This window comes from Helicoverpa zea, chromosome 27 (genome assembly GCF_022581195.2).
Source record: "Helicoverpa zea isolate HzStark_Cry1AcR chromosome 27, ilHelZeax1.1, whole genome shotgun sequence".
Classification (NCBI taxonomy): domain Eukaryota; kingdom Metazoa; phylum Arthropoda; class Insecta; order Lepidoptera; family Noctuidae; genus Helicoverpa; species Helicoverpa zea.
The window spans coordinates 6,707,347-6,724,525 of record NC_061478.1 but is presented as its reverse complement, the minus strand read 5'-3'; the positions used below and the strand labels follow the sequence as shown (position 1 = coordinate 6,724,525).

The following is a 17,179-nucleotide window of genomic DNA, read 5'->3' as shown; positions in this document are numbered from 1 at the left end:
TATACCCAACATTATTTGTGTTGGGTATGGTGGGATACTTCAAACTGGAGACTAGGCGGGAAGTGGCACTGGCTGTTTATTTATTTAAAGTATTGCGAGGTAAATTATTGAACTCCACAATTCTTATGGAGCTACGCATGTGCGTGCCGGATGGGTATGTGAGTAGGCGGCGGCGGCCGCAGCTGCTGGCGCTGCCGAGCGCTGCAGCGAGCGCCGCTGACGCGCGCCGCCCGCACGCTCAACGCAGTGGCGAGTAGAGTCGATTTGTTTACTTGTTCGCTGAATGAGTTCACAAGAGCCACCTATATTATAAGTAGTATGTAAGTTCAAATTTTGGTAGTGTTATTTTAATTTGTGATATTGTGTTTAGTTTTCTATTATAATGTAACTAGTTTGTCGTATTAGGTTAAGTACCTGTAAAGATAAAATTAGCTGTTTGATAAATAAATAAATAAATATTGCGATTCGATTTCTATTCGATTTTGACGTGTGCGTTCGCGCAGCGGAATGTTGTTGAATTTAAAGATTTTAATTATGCAGATAATTAGTGTAAGACGTCCTATAATTGTGTATGGTAAATAAAAATTTGTGTATGCAGCCATTGTGGAGAAATTCACCAAAAACAGATTCCGATGTGTAAACGTGAAAATCTAGACCCCAAACTGCATACTTTAAGAACTAAGACCTAATAAGTGTATTTTACGTTTATATTTTTATCTTTTAAACCCAACGACTTTTTCTAAATCTGTTTTTTAAACAAATATAAACAAATTCATGTAAGCGCTTTATATGAAAACTAGCTAATGGCCAAACGTTCGCGTAGCGGAAACTTGAATTTCTCCGAAGTTTATGCATGCACCGATTTCATTCATACATAATCAATTATACAAGAAAGAGAGGGGTGCCAGTCCGGCTGTCACCCCTCTCTTTCTTGTTTATTTTTACCTGATTACTTAAATCTTCAGTCTAACCAAGGGGTATTGAGTTGCCCGGGTAACTGGGTTGAGGAGGTCAGATAGGCAGTAGCTTCTTGTAAAGCACTGGTAGGTACTCAGCTGAATCTGGTTAGACTAGAAGCCGACCTCAACATAGTTGGGAAAAAGGCTCGGAGGATGATGGTGTGGCGCGGGTATAGCAAATAAAACACATGATACGTAATGCGTCAGTTATATATTGTGTATGTGCGAGGGTGCGGCGCCGCAGCCGGCGGCACTGAGCACGCGGGCACGGGCACAGCACGCGCGATGCACGTGCAAGGCGGATACCGCCACTGGGGACACTGATGAACTGGGGGAAAGAAAACGGGGGATAAGTGAAAATTGATATTATTTCTTTCAATAGAACTGATAATAGGACTAAGAAAAAATTTAAATTATTTTTCTGTTGGACTGTCTTTGCCGACGGCCACAAATATATGAAACTCTTTGAAGCGTTTTTGAATGACGCATAGCTGTCAGTGCTGATGATCAGTGTGACTGTACGAGAAGTTTGTTCAAATTAATACGAAGGCATGACGATAAAGACATCGGTTCTCTTTTAACAACTGTTTACTATGAATTGTCACACTCAATTTCTTCTAATGTCTTATCTTTCCAATACATTTTCAATAGTTCACAAAATAATGAATCTGCAGGTCTTATTTTGTTTGGTCTACATACCGTTAATTGCACAAAGCTCCATTAAAGTTAAAGCGTGTTTAAATCTATCGCTGACTCTTTTTTGACACTTTTGTGTGACAGAAAAATACGCAAAAATATGAAATAAATAATAACATTCAGCATATAAACATATTGTCGGAGAGTCAATAGTACGGACACTAAACGAGACGCAAGCGCGCCCTCTGGTGGCGTTTCCGGTGAAACAACATGTTGGCGCGCTTGGCGGAGTCGTGGCGGTCAGCGTGGCGGCCGCGGAGCTCAGTCTTGATCGAGTCTTGCTCGAGGCTTCGTCGAGTCTTCGTGGAGTTGTCGCGTTACTGCCTTTCGTTACGTGTAGTGTACCTAGTGTTATTGCCTAGCGTTGTAGTACCTAAACTAATTGTTGTGTCTTGTGATTTTTGTATTGTAATGGTTCTTCTAACCTAACAGACAGACATGTGTTGCTGGGGAGTTTGTTCCGCCACTTCTTCTCCCCAGCCAAAACACATAGGAAGTAGCGAAGGGCGGGCGTTTTGGGGGCTGTCTTTTGTTCTGAATAATTTGAATAAACGTTTGAGTTTTTAGTTTGTTTGAGTTTTGAGTTTCTTTGAGTTATCTCTTTGCTTGATTACCCTAACTGATGTCGGACGATAGTGCCATCCTGATGACGCCTCCGACAATATTTTATAAAAGTTTCAAACTTTAACACCGTAATATTAATACCTACTTTATCGATTCATTCCAATTTTAGCAAAGAAAACTGACATCGCGTATGTGTTACAATTTAACTCTAATCAGCACCTATATGCCACTGCAAAAGTATAACATATATGAACAAGTAAGTAAATATATTCTCACCCAGCCCACACAGAGAGGTGTCCACCTTCCCGCAGCCGCTCAGCTAACGCGCCGCGAACCAGCTCCTCCGCGAAGCTACGCAGCGCTGATACCATCACTGCGTGTGCAGCACTGGAAATACATACATATATAGGTATTTAGAATATAACAAAAAATAGTTGTAATATAAAAATATACAGCTTAAAATTAATATAACACCGGGTCATCATCCTCGTCTCCCAAGCCACATAGAGCGACTGCCTAACTGACCTCCTCAAACCAGTTACCCGGGCAATCCAATACCCCTTGGTTAGACTGGTGTCAGACTTACTGGCTACTGACTACCCGTAATGACTGCCAACGATGTTCAATGACAGCATATATGTTTATTAGCAATATTAACACGATCATTGTATTGTACGCTCATTTTATTATGTTAATCGACTCGCCAACGCACCACCACACAGGTCGACAGTCTGACAACGACTGACTCCCCACCGCTCGATCCGGTATTTATAACCGAGTGACGTATGCGCACGAGGCGTCATAATAATGACATAACCTATACAATGATGCACATGTACCTGCATACACTACATCTCTCCCTTGTTGTTTTGATTTTAACCTTGTTTCAAAAAGTTCAACAATCAAACTCATAAATATTTTGGTAATTTCTTAAAGATCTATCAAACAGCAGCACAACAAAACCACGCTATCAGATCAGTCCACCGATCACACTGCCATCAAACTGATTTACTTTGTTCCGTTTCCATTTCATTTCCCTTTCCATTTAAGGAGACGACAGATATCGGTGATACTGCGGGACACTACATCCCTTCCCTTGTGAAATAAACATAAATAAAAATCCGTCCCTTTGCAGACGGTAACATACCAGCATCTGCTTCAGGCTCAACAAGACAAATTCGTAGCAGTGATATCAGGCCGGCAAGTTTAACTTCAGGTTTTGTAGCCGCTGTTCCGGCCCTGTATTATATCTACACTAGAGATGATCCATCCATTTGGCAGACATCCCGCCAATCAGTCCATGTGAAATCAAGCAAATCTCAAATATTGCTGTACCTTCAGATAATGAGCACTCATCTTGCTTGGTTCAACTTCACTTAAAACTGATACAGAATGCATTGTTCCAAGGTAAAAGATCGGCATTAGGGTACCTCATCAATGCTTTTCACTCATTCAAAACCGTACGAGCCGTACGAGGAAAGTAATCACATAAGATCGTCCCAATTGAATGGTGACCTAGATGGACTGTTTCCAATTTGATGATGACCATATACTTTGTCACCCATTTAATGGTGACCACATACTTTGTCTCCAATTTAATGGTGACTCCATACTTTGTCACCCATTTAATGGTGACCACATACTTTGTCTCCAATTTAATGGTTTAAATTGTAGTTCTATGTACGAGTTAAGTACTTTGTGTGCCTTGTAAGCAAGAGAATGCTAACTCAACTAATTTTGGTAATATGTAGTTTTTAATTTGAGAGTGGAATATCAAAGCCTATCATTATCTCAGCAATGTAACAAACAATCTGGTCTTCAACCCTATTGATCAGCGCTGGTACTTTGCACGTTTCTGCTAGTACACTCGCTGAAATTCTGATATAGGCTTTAAATACCCTACATCAATGTATGTCCAATATCTAGTCAAGAAACTGTAAGCTTCTTAGCATTCAACACCCAACATATGAATACCATACTGCATATAATAGTGCGATAGGAATACTTATATTTCGGTTAGGCATCCAAGAACACTATTATCACCGGACATTGCGTTCTGTAATGTTTGTTTGCTTTTCCTAATGTGGTTTTCAAAAATTTAAGTAGTCAAAGAATTATTATGCTTTGATGGTAAGCTTTTTAGTGTCATGGTTACATATTGATTATAACGAAGGTGTAAAGTAACATTACGAATCAGATTTTAACTAATTAGAACCATATTATGCAACGAACGCACTTTAACAGGTGTCACTAACTTTGCACTATATATTTTGAAGCTGTGACATTCTGCATCACCATAAAATAGAAGAGTCCCTGACCCTCAACTCATGCTCTTCTTCCTTTCAACAAGGTGACAGCAGCTCACAAACAGTTTTCTAGTCGATGCAATTTTCCTTTTGCAAAACAACCGCTAACCTTTCTAAAACATTTGCAAAGATTCTATCTATTGAATACCAAAATTTTGATCCACATTTTCCAGCTAGTATTGCTGCTTGTATGCTGTTCTACTGTTCTGTATCTTCTGGAATATCTCTGTTGTATAACAACCTCTTTAATACAGCAAAATAAAGTAAAAGTATTGAAATTATACCTAGGGTGACTGAGCAACTGTTATAATTAACACTATTATGGGTAGGCAACCCACTAGAGGTGTTGATGGACTTGGATGTTGTGCATAGGTGAATACATACCAGTATAGCTGGGCGAGTTCTTCAACATCCATGGCCAACCCACTACGGTCCCTCAATGTGCTGTTTGTTTAACTAGATACCTAGCACATGTTTGTCATTTGTAGAACCGTTGAGTATATAACCCACCAGTTTGTTCTTGTAATATCCTCTATATTGCAAGCACTTGAATTAAGTTAGTTAAGTACCAGAACAATATAGCAGGTATAAGTTGTTGACTAGACTCTGAGAAGTTAAGTTTGGAAGCTTTTTATGATCCAAATCATCGGGCACAGAAAATATAAAAATTATCAAGATTTACTATTTAGTTGTTGCAGTAGTTGACAACTATCGCCAGATAATTTATGCGTGTACAGTCAATTGAATGACCAGTAGACGTTCACTACCGTTAACTGTCAAGCTGTCACTTTAATGACCAGTAGATATAGACTACTGCCAACTGTCAAGCTGTCAATTTAATGACCAGTAGATATAGACTACTGCCACCTGTCAAGCTGTCAATTTAATGACCAGTAGATATAGACTACTGCCAACTGTCAAGCTGTCAATTTAATGACCAGTAGATATAGACTACTGCCAACTGTCAAGCTGTCAATTTAATGACCAGTAGATATAGACTACTGCCAACTGCCAAGCTGTCAATTTAATGACCAGTAGATATACACTACTGCCAACCATCAAGCTGTCAATTCAATGCCCAGTAGATATAGACTACTGCCAACAATCAGGCTGTCAATTTAATGACCAGTAGATACACACTACTGCCAACCATCAAGCTGTCAATTCAATGACCAGTAGATATAGACTACTGCCAACAATCAGGCTGTCAATTTAATGACCAGTAGAAACACACTACTGCCAACTGCCAAGCTGTCAATCTAATGACCAGTAGATACACGCTACTGCCAACTGCCAAGCTGTCAATCTAATGACCAGTAGATATACACTACTGCTAACCGTCAAGCTGTCAATTTAATGACCAGCAGATTTTTGGAATAGAATAGGTCTTTATTTGCTTAGAATGCAGGCACTTACAAAATAGGATTGTAAACAACATAATAAGATCCGTGTACATTCCGCCTTGTTGGCATGCAAGCACAACAATTATTAAACACAATTGATTATAAGGCAAATAGGTTATTGTATTATATCCTCTAGGAAATCCCACCACTGCTAAAGTCGTCTTGACGACAATTCAACAACCAGCAACTTTATATTGCTTCCAATAAATGCCTATTATTGAATAAACTTTGATGCAGGTTTAAGAATGAGTAAACTGATCACCAAGTAATGATTTTGTATTATAAATTACTCATTTGATAAATATTAACACCTGCAATAAATATTGCTACTTCCATTAGAATTGTAACAAGGTAAACTTAAACAAAGAATTACGTAAAAAGGTTAAAATTTGTTTGCAATTCGGGTGATACATACATGAACATAAAAGTTATGTATACTTTGTCATTCTACTCTCTTCCCTTCCTTCTTTCCTTTTGCTCTTTTTAATATGATTGAATATTAACATCGGTCAGAGGTTACTTGTTGTCAAAGCTTATTTAGCATACATTAATTTGGTATAGGCATGAATAGGACAAATTATTTAGTATAACCTTGTATATCAAATATTTTTCTGGATCACAGAACTAATAGGTAGTTCAAAATTATAAAAATTAGATAATAGGTAACTGTTGGTCCAAACACTCACGGTTTTATCCTCGTCGCCAATGTATTGTACGCTCATTTTATTATGTTAATCGACTCGCCAACGCACCACCACACAGGTCGACAGTCTGACAACGACTGACTCCCCACCGCTCGATCCGGTATTTATAACCGAGTGACGTATGCGCACGAGGCGTCATAATAATGACATAACCTATACAATGATGCACATGTACCTGCATACACTACAATCATAAATTAATTCTGACAGAGAGAAATGGTTTTACATCTTTGGCAGTCATTATGGGTAGTCAGAAGTCAGAAAATCTGACAACCAGTCCTACCAATAAGGTATCGGATTGCTGGGTAATTATCGATCAATCCGCGTAGCTTTGTCTATCCACGAAAATAATTACATACAAGCTACTAGAAAAAATAAAAATTAATTAACTTACCTATAAGAATATCCATTACCGACATCCTCATTTCTCAACTCAATGCCAATATCAGCACATTTCCTCTCAACATACAGAAACCGCATCCTATCATCCTCATTTTCCACCGGCAGAGGAGTCAGAACCCCAACATCCACCCCATCATCCGTCTGCATCCTCTTCCTGACCCCCGTAGACACCACATCCACTTCCTCATCGTCAGAAACCTGGTCTGACACACTGTCATTGTGTTCAGAATACTCAGAACTGTCGAAGACAGACAAAGTATTGATGTCAGACGGGTTTGAGTAAGACTCTTTGATACTCGTTTCCATATTTCTAATGGCATCCAAGTCGGTGTATGAAGACCATTCTTCGGGTTCTGACTTTATGTTCATGGTGTCTGTTCTGATTGGGAAGTAGCCATGGAGTCGGCAGTATGTTAGAATCTGTTTTGTCCGCCATATTGGTTCTGATGTTGGTAGGTGTTCTGTTAGTATCCGGTTTATTAGTTTTGCTCGGGACCACTGAAATAAAAAAACTGTAAATTAGTTTCGATTTCTTATGTAAAAGAATATGTGTTTTAAAATCATCCTCCGAGCCTTTTTCCCAATCATGTTGGGGTCGGCTTCCAGTCTAACCGGATTCAGCTGAGTACCAGTGCTTTACAAGAAGCGACTGCCTATCTATAATAATAATAATAATGTCGGGACACCTGTTTCACACACGGTCGGTTAGCCCCATGGTAAGTTATTTATTAACTTGTGTTATGGGTGCTAACACAACTGATAAACTACATATAGCTACATATATACATATTTATAAATACATATCATAACACCCAGACCACGGCCAACAAGCATGCTCATCACACAAATGTCGACCGAACCGGGAATCGAACCCGGGACCTGAGGTTCGGCGGTCCGGCATGATGACCATTACGCCATCGAGGTCGTCCATATCTGACCTCCTCAACCCAGTTACCCGGGCAACCTGATACCCCTTGGTTAGACTGGTGTCAGACTTACTGGCTTCTGACTACCCGTAACGACTGCCAAGGATGTTCAATGACAGCCGGGACCTACAGTTTGACGTGCCATCCGAAACACAGCCAATGGTGTCTAAGGTATACTTAGAAAGTACATACAAACTTAGAAAAGTTGCATTGGTACTTGCCTGACCTGGGATCGACCCCGCGCCCTCATACTTGAGAGGTTGGTCCTTTACCCACTAGGTCACCACGACTCTTGTGTTTTAAAATATAAATAACTAGCTTCCGCCAGCGGCTTCGCCCGCGTGGTGTGTTGATAAAAAATAGCCTATGTGTTAATCCGGGGTATCACCTATCTACATACCAAATTTCAATCAAATCGGTCCAGCCGTTTTTGCGGGATTGAATAACAAACATACATCCATACATTCTCACAAACTTTCACATTCATAATATAAGTAGGATTAAAAAACTATTGGTAAAAGATTTCCTGTAGACAATATCCGTCGTACGACAAAAACTATTAAACGTCTGTTGAACACTTGTCTAAAAAAATTCCGATTATGACGTTGAAATAAGGTCCGTTTTGCAGCCAGACTTTTTTTAGACAAGTTTTCAACAGGTGTTTAAGTTTTGAAGCAGACATTTGTTACAAAAAAAATAATATTTTCATCCTCCCACCATCTCGGAAAGAGTAGTTTTACCCTTTGATACCTGAGCGCAAAAGCCGTTTTTATCCTCTAGAGCGGCAAAGTGATTTGAATTTAGAACATCGTGTGCAATACTCCATTTGTGACAATCTTTTATTAAACAAATAAAATACTGCTTAAAATAATTATTCAATTAATGAAGTAATTTTTATTATTGTTTTTACATAGATTTTTAAGACAGGGGGACGTAATCTCCCCGAAACTGTTTACTGCCGCAATGGAAGACGCCTTCAAGCTCCTGGAATGGCAAGGACTTGGCATCAACATCAACGGCGAATACATCACTCACCTTCGGTTTGCCGACGACATCGTAGTCATGGCAAAGTCGATGGAGGAACTCAGTATGATGCTCGAGGGCCTCGACCGAGTTTCACAACGGGTGGGCCTGAAAATGAACATGGACAAGACGAAAATTATGTCAAATGTCCATGTTCAGCCCACCCCAGTCTCTGTTGGAAGCTCGGTACTCGAAGTTGTTGACTCATATATCTACCTAGGACAAGTAGTCCAATTAGGTAGGTCCAACTTCGAGAAAGAGGTCAACCGCCGAATCCAACTCGGCTGGGCAGCGTTCGGGAAACTACGCAATGTCTTTTCGTCCGACATACCTCAGTGCCTCAAGACGAAAGTCTTCAACCAATGTGTGTTACCAGTGATGACTTACGGCACCGAAACGTGGTCTCTCACTATCGGCCTCATCTCAAAGCTCAAAGTCGCTCAACGAGCTATGGAGAGGGCTATGCTCGGTGTTTCTCTACGTGATCGAATCCGAAACGAGGAGATCCGTAGACGAACCAAAGTGACCGATATAGCCCACCGGATTAGCAAGTTGAAGTGGCAATGGGCAGGCCATATTGCTCGCAGAGCAGATGGCAGATGGGGCCGAAAAGTGCTGGAGTGGAGACCACGGACTAGCAAGCGCAGCGTAGGACGTCCACCAACGAGGTGGACAGACGACCTTATAAAGGTCGCCGGAAGACGCTGGATGCAGGTCGCTTCCAACAGGTATCTGTGGAGATCAAAGGGGGAGGCCTATGTTCAGCAGTGGACGTCCTATGGCTGAGATGATGATGATGACATAGATTTTTAACCTCGGCCTCGTTTCATTTTTTTAAACTGAGTTTTCAAATAAATGAACTTTAATAGGAACTTCTTTTCAATTTGATACTCGTATGTGCGCGCCATTTTGTTTTTTTTTGCATTTAGTAATTTCCTCGATGAGGTGGGATGAAAAGTTACGTGTTGCACTTGAGTGCAAAGATTTTTCACCTTGTGCTCTTTTGATTCCCTCGCTATCGCTCAGGATTCGAATTATTGAAACACTCGCTACGCTCGTCTTCGCTTGCTCGGTCATCAAAATTGAGCCCGCGGTTAAAAAGCAACTTTGCACTCTTGTATAACAAATAACTATTTTGTGTATGTATGCTCGTTAGTTCTCCACAATTCTTCGGCTGATTGGATCTTGATGAAACATATCAAAAATATAGTTTATTCACCAAATCGATAACCCTTCTATATTATTCTACTTTGTAACCATATCCGGAAATTATTTCCGTCAGTAAGCGGGTGAATAGCGGAAGCCAGTATAAAAAGTAAACTACTTACTTCGATATTTCTTCTCTTAGCAAAATCCAATTTCCAGTACTTTTCTTCCGTTTCCACAACAAAAGGAAAATGTTTGACAAAATCCGGATCCCTCGCCTGATCAGTAATCAACGGTATCTTCTTAATTAAATAATTTACACCACACCTCACAGTATTTAACCTGGCAACATTGTCACACAACATACTAAACAAACTCTTTTCTTTTTTCACCTCCACGTTGGCAACACTGTCATATTTCCTCGGTGTTGCCAGATAACAATGATCATTTTCAATATGGGCAAAATTATGAGTCTTCACACTTTCATTTTTTAACATATTCTTAACTTCTGGTTTCAGTAAGGACACACCTTTTTTTTTCTTCACCGTTTTTAAACCATTTGACTTAACAGGACTTATTTTAGCCGTTTTTGTATTGTTTATGACAATTTCTTGAACTTTACTAAGATCTAAAGCTCTATCCATTTCTAGGTAATAAATTTTGCCTGTGGTCGGATCAATATACTTCATAATCCTTTTCTTAGGTGAAGCCGGTTGGTTCAAAATTTCATTCGGTAAATCCGTGTCCACTTTGTCCCAATCTTTTTCAGTTTTAATGCTAACTTCTTGTGTACATTCTTGTACATTTTCTGCGATATTATCAACATTATTAATAATTTCAGATTTCTGTTCTTCTGGTTCTTTCTTAATAGGTTTTATGATCATTTCATCGACATCTACTTCAGTGGGACCCTTAGAGAAGAATTCCATCCAGTTATCTGTATGTGTGTCATTATTTTCTATTGTCTCTGGTACTGTTTCCGTTTCCTTCTGTTCTTCGACTGTTTGTGGGTTCGTTTGTAAGGTTGTGATTTCTGGTTGAGCGGTTTCTTTGAACTCGTATTGTAACATTTCTTGTGTACTGTAGAGCCAGACGTCTATTATTGTTTCGGCACCTGGAAAATAATTTTATTGGATATTATTTTATGTCAAATATTGTTTAATACACTTTCTTATAGTAAAACGGCTGAACATGCGTTTGTAATGCTGCTAGTGTGCCAATTTACAAATAAATAAATGAACCGGTTCAGATGAAATTTCTGACGGATTTAGGTGGAACGCTGGAAACCGTATAAGGCTTCTTATAAGGGATCAAAAATATAGAAAGAAATAATATAGTTTTTTATTTAGAACCAACAGAAGAAGTTTTTCCAAATCGCGGGCATAAATACGGTAAACAGCTAACTATAAGTAATTTTCTCAAAAAAATATTAATTTCCAACATATATACTTTGATATTAATTTCCCATTTTCTAAATGTTTTCCGAGTTTCCGACATTTCCCAACCATCCGACACTTTCTCCTCCCTTTCCGACTTACCTAACGTCTGCAAGCCAGTATAGTTCCTATCCAGCTTGATAGTATGCTCGACGGCGGCCGGCCTGTTGCGCTCGGGCAGCTAGATTTTTGTTCTTTTTTTCCCAATTTTCTAAGTTTTTTTCCCAAATTTCCTCAATTTCCGACTTACCTAAGGTCTGCAAGCCGGTATAGTTTCTATCCAACTTGATGGTATGCTCGACAGCGGCCGGCCTGTTGCGCTCGGGTAACGCGAAGTGTAGTTCCACCTTCGCGGGGAACTCGCCCCAGCCGCGGCGGGACACGTGGTAGGGGGGTTTGCTGGAATTGGGTTTAAGGTAAATAAGAAAACCTATAAAACTTGATACAGTATGTTGATATAATGATGGTGTTTTGGGAAGATATCAGAAAAATATCGTAGAAGTTTAGAAGATAATACAATAAGAACATTTTACAAATGGGTAAAAGACTCTTCTTGGCACTTGTTTTTTTTTTTACAAATAAAAGCAAGATAAAAGTAGCAATATTGCCAACACTAAAATATCAGAGAGGCTAATTAGAAAACAAGAACTGGATGTGCTCTAAACTTAAGGAAACAAACCAATTTTTTATGTGTTTTTATTTCCCAACACAAACATATACATGTAATTTATAGGGAAACATAATGAATTGAGGCTACTGGATGTAGAGAAGACAAAAAGACAAACTTGTGAGTTAAGTTTTGAAGTGATGCTAACATTCTATGAATTTTTATTTTAATTTTCTCGTTTTTTTAGGTTTTTGATTTCGGATTTTTTCAAGAGGTTTAAGTTCTCCATTATTGAACTTTTCGCTTTTCGAAGTTTTCTTTTTTTTCACTTTTTTTATATTACTCACTGTATATGCACAGTGTGATGCGGTGCATACGAGTGGTGCAGCCGGACGCGCACGGCGGTGACGATGGCGGACAGGTCGGGCGCCGCCGGGGGGCCGCGGATGTATAGCAGCCACTTGTGGGTAGACCGGTCCGCTCGGGATGCCGCGGGGGCGTATTTTGATGTGTTACCTGTAATATATTAATTTTATTATGTAAGTATATACCTATGTATTTTTAGGTTTGTAGAAAAAAACGGCTTACTTAATGCGGTAAATCACACTTTATAAAAATAACACTAATATTATAAGGGCTTTTGAGTATATGTGTAGGTAACTTTGATACTTCTTTACGTCCAAACAGCTGAACAGATTTTGTTTAAACTTGACAATAATATAACTTACACAATGTTAAGGTCAACTACTATACTCCAATTGGTTAATTATTTAACTAAAGATATAATCTAGATATGATATTATATACAACATGTAACGTAATTAACGCACACCCTCAAACACACTAATGAGAATATTAGGTTATAATCATAATACACACACTGAATTTTTAATTTAACTTGTATATGCATTGTTATTTACTAAATTAGTTATACCAATTCCTGGAGAACTTTTTGGTCATACTACTACGCAAGTAAATATCGCGCCGCGCGCCGCTCGACTCGACACAACATAACGAAACTACGGAAAAAGCCGACAATACACGAAGTCTTATTACTTTGAGTTACGGTCTATTTGAATTTGTTTTGACTGTACAGGGTTAATATGACAATAATTACCGTAGTTTTAATTATTTTTGTGATAAAAAATTACCTATATTAAAAATGATATAAATCGATTCAGTAAACGATTCTGAACAAAGTAATTTCAAGATGTGCGTTAATTAAGTTACATGTTGTATAAAGTAATCTAAAATTATTTATTAGAAAATTAAGTATAGTAAAAAAACTCATAAATTTTTTTTTCACCATAACTTCAATACATAACCAAAACTTAAACCCAATAACCAAATTACACTTACCAATAACAATCCTATATCGATACTTCATCTTATTCCTAGTGACCTCGTCTAACGTCACCACATTCTGGACCCTCGGCTCAAGATGACGAGGAACCTTCTTGGGACGGCTGCTGCAAGCTTCTTCAAGTTCCATCTCATCCGGCTTCCGGTCTGGTCTGAGGGTCTTTGTAGTGTCTGCTGAGATGGTGTAGTTGCGTTTTTGGAGCATGGCCTGGGAAAGAAGGAAAATTTTTGGTTATTTTGTAAATATTAAGTACATACAACAGTTCTTTCTTACAGTTGAAATTCTGTCTACCCTTATCTATACCTGTCGAGTTGTACCTTAAAGACTCCGAAAGCATTGAACCGATATACAATTTTTTTTTACTGTTGAAAATTGAAAAGCTGAACTATCCCAAAGTAACACAAGCTATATTTTTTCCGGCCACGGAAAGTAGTTCTCTTGTGACGCGGGTGAAAACACGGGAAACTGCTAGTTATATTGTAAGTGCGATAGTTTGTACGCGCAGGTGAAAACGTGTTAGTTATATTATAATTGTGAAGTTTGTATGTGTAAATGTATGAATATTTTAAGTGTGTATGCGTCTATTGTTGCGCAATAAAATTTATTTTCTTTCTTCTCTTTCTAATATTTGTTCCTCCTTTCACGCAAAAGCTAATGAATAGATTTTGATGAAACTTGTCAGTGATGACCTTATCAGTCTAGCCTCTTCCCAACTATGTATGTTAGGGTCAGCTTCCAGTTTAACCGAATGCAGCTGAGTATCGGCGTGCCTTGTGGAGCGACTGTCCAACTGACCTTCTCGACTCGCTACCACTTGGCTTTGGATGCGTCGCCAGACTTTCTGTAGCCCGTTATTTTACATAATATGTTAGATGACTCCCTAAGACACCATTGACTGTGTTTCGGATGGCACGTTAAACTGTAGGTCCCGACTGTCATTAAACATCCTTGGCAGTCGTTACGGGTAGTCAGAAGCCAGTAAGTCTGACACCAGTCTAACCAAGAGGTATCGGTTTGCCCGGGTAACTGGGTTGAGGAGGTCAGATAGGCAGTCGCTTCTTGTAAAGCACTGGTACTCAGCTGAATCCGGTTAGACTGGAAGCCGAACCCCAACATGATTGGGAAAAGGCTCGGAGGATGATGATGATGTTAGATGACTCCCTAGATATTTTTTTCATCACTATCATGTCATATCAACGCTGGTCATCATCATCATCATCTCAGCCATAGGACTTCCACTGCTGAACATAGGCCTCCCCCTTAGATCTCCACAGATACCTGTTGGGGGCGACCTGCATCCAGTCTTCCGGCGACCTTTATAAGGTCGTCTGTCCACGCTGGTACTCACAGAATATTCCTTCCTGGGTCCTCTGGTCCTCTGGTGCTGTCCTTCGCGGAGGATTGTTGATACCTGGTGGAAGACATTGTAGGTACTCACAGAGTAATCCTTCCTGGTCTTATTCCTGGGTCCTCTGGTCCGGAAGATCTCGTCCAGGTCTACTGTCTGCTTGCCGAGGAGTTTGCGAACTGAAGGGTGTAGGCGCCGTTGTCCTTCGCGGAGGATTGTGGATACCTGGTGGAGAAATGGTATAGATATTTTATATTGAGTATGCGGGTGAGCTACATGAGGTATGTATACATAGGGTTTATATGATATTGGCAATTTGGCAATTGGTCTGGATGCAATTATTGTCAGTAATCTAGTCTAAACCTCTTCGTCTTTTCGAGTGAGCTGCAGGGCTTGTTAACGCCCTAGTGTCAGTTTTCTCAAATCCTGGTAGCCTCTGAGATGACTAAAAAAACTAAATGAATAATTTCAAAAAATAAATTTTATAACGTTTATGAGTACAGATCATAATGTAAATATTTCTTGAATGTATTTGTGAATAAGTTGTTGGTGGCCATAAATAAAAAAATTATAGATAATAATCACCTCATTCCTAGCCCTAGGTTCAGGCTGTGCAGCGATCTCGTCCTGTATCTGTCCATTGGTGAGTAACAGCTTCTGATCCTTGTAGTAGCTGTTCACTAACGCATACCGGAGACGGTGTAGAAGACGGCGGGATGTTGTCATCCTGGAATATGGGTGTAGAATGGGTTAAACTAGCTTCTACTAGCAGTTTGACCTGCTATTTGATGAGAAGCTCTTTTCAGATATGCAGTTCAATTACATACTCCATTATTTTTGTAATGTGTCAATTAAATAATGTTTCTTTGTTTCTTTTTTTAGAAATAATTACCAATTCTTTTTGGCAAACAGGTTAAAAAGTAGCCTATATTCTAGGAACCTTAATATCATAAAAAGAGCAGATTTTTTTTGTTTGTTTTGAAGTTTAAAGGCGCTGCAACTACTAACCGATTATAATTTTTTTTCACTGTTGGGAAGCTATACAATCCCCGAGTAACAGGCTATATTTTATCCAGGCATGAGAAGTAGTTTGTATGGGAAACGGATGGAACAGTGAAAGGCTACTACTGCTTATACTTAAGTAAAATTCTGACAAATTATATTCAACATGGAATAAACCTGTATTGTATATGACTCAGGTTAATACCAGTTACAACATTTTAGTGTTAACTTCATAGAATATATTCTTTACTTGGCTACATGCCTATTTACTGAACTAGTACATATTTAATAAACTAACTACTAATAATAACATGAAAGACACATTAAAGTTCAGAGGAAAAAAACAGCTCAAGTAAAAACCACATGGTTTTTCCAAAAAATACGTTATTTGGTAAAAAGTGAGTGTTTAATTAACCTCAAAATTATGTCGTTAAGCACATAATTAAAGTAAGAAAACACAACAAACCTTTGATCTATTAGCATTACTTCATTTTCTCTAATTTCAAGTTCATTCAAAAATTCCCGCCTGATAATATCTTTGATTTTCTCGACTTTCTCCTCGTCTGAGACGGCCTGGGGCTCCTCCTTGACGCACACAGGAGCCTCCGGGTAATCAGGATCATGATATTCTTCTTTTAGATCCATTTCCAGCTATTTTTACAGTTAAATATGAGTAACGCCCAAGCGTCGTCTTAAAATTACACTTATTATCACTAATGTCGGAGTCACGGCACTTTTGTTTTTGGTTGTTTATCACAATTATTCACAGCTCGGTTTGGTGGGATGTTATAAATAACAATATTTAGTAAAAAACTATTGTAGTACCTATTTAACCAATTTCCGCATTTGACAGTGGAAAGGTCAACAGCCGATTCATTCAAGTTTTTAACTTTTTTTTTTAAATGCATACAAGCAAGAGATAGGTCGGATTGTCCCAGGTGATATTTTTGTGACGTTAATTTGGTCCGGTTTTGATGTGGTTAAAAGTTAAACAGCGTTCTTGTATTCCACGGACTTGAAATTATCTTAACAATAGAAGTAAATTGTTGAAATATTCCATAACTGAATAAAAGGTCGTAGAATTTGTTTGCACATGGCTAGCGCACGTGCGAGTTGTTGTTTGCGAAACAATAAACTTTCGCAAACTATAAAAATAAGACATCGTAATATAAAATATAGAAATTATAATAGGCCGATAACATAGCAGAATAATAACGTTTTCAACATTTATCCAAAAAAGTTTATTTATTTCATAACAACAAAAACTGGCAACACTGATGCCCCGAAAAACATT

General features: G+C 38.8%; 1 protein-coding gene across 1 annotated transcript; it reads right to left on the bottom strand.

Annotated features, from left to right (window-relative positions):
* Positions 1–1,155: 1,155 nt before the first annotated feature.
* LOC124643440 lies at positions 1,156–16,932 on the bottom strand. The gene is made up of 10 exons (XM_047182428.1): positions 16,352–16,932; positions 15,469–15,610; positions 14,974–15,108; positions 13,532–13,742; positions 12,520–12,688; positions 11,816–11,964; positions 10,312–11,243; positions 7,027–7,532; positions 2,496–2,606; positions 1,156–1,287 (listed from the first exon to the last, which is right to left on the bottom strand). Exons 1-10 carry the CDS (start codon positions 16,528–16,530, stop codon positions 1,167–1,169), a joined length of 2,655 nt encoding a protein of 884 aa, XP_047038384.1. The 5' UTR covers positions 16,531–16,932; the 3' UTR covers positions 1,156–1,166.
* Between the last annotated feature and the right edge of the window lie 247 nt (positions 16,933–17,179).

Coding starts and splice junctions, on each gene's coding strand:
- LOC124643440 (XM_047182428.1), bottom strand. CDS start 16,530: ATGGATCTAAAAGAAGAATATCATGATCCTGATTACCCGGAGGCTCCT. Junction 11,965..12,519: donor CATCACACTGTGCATATACA/GTGAGTAATATA, acceptor ACCCAATTCCAG/CAAACCCCCCTACCACGTGT. Junction 2,607..7,026: donor GGTAATGGATATTCTTATAG/GTAAGTTAATTA, acceptor ATGTATTTCCAG/TGCTGCACACGCAGTGATGG.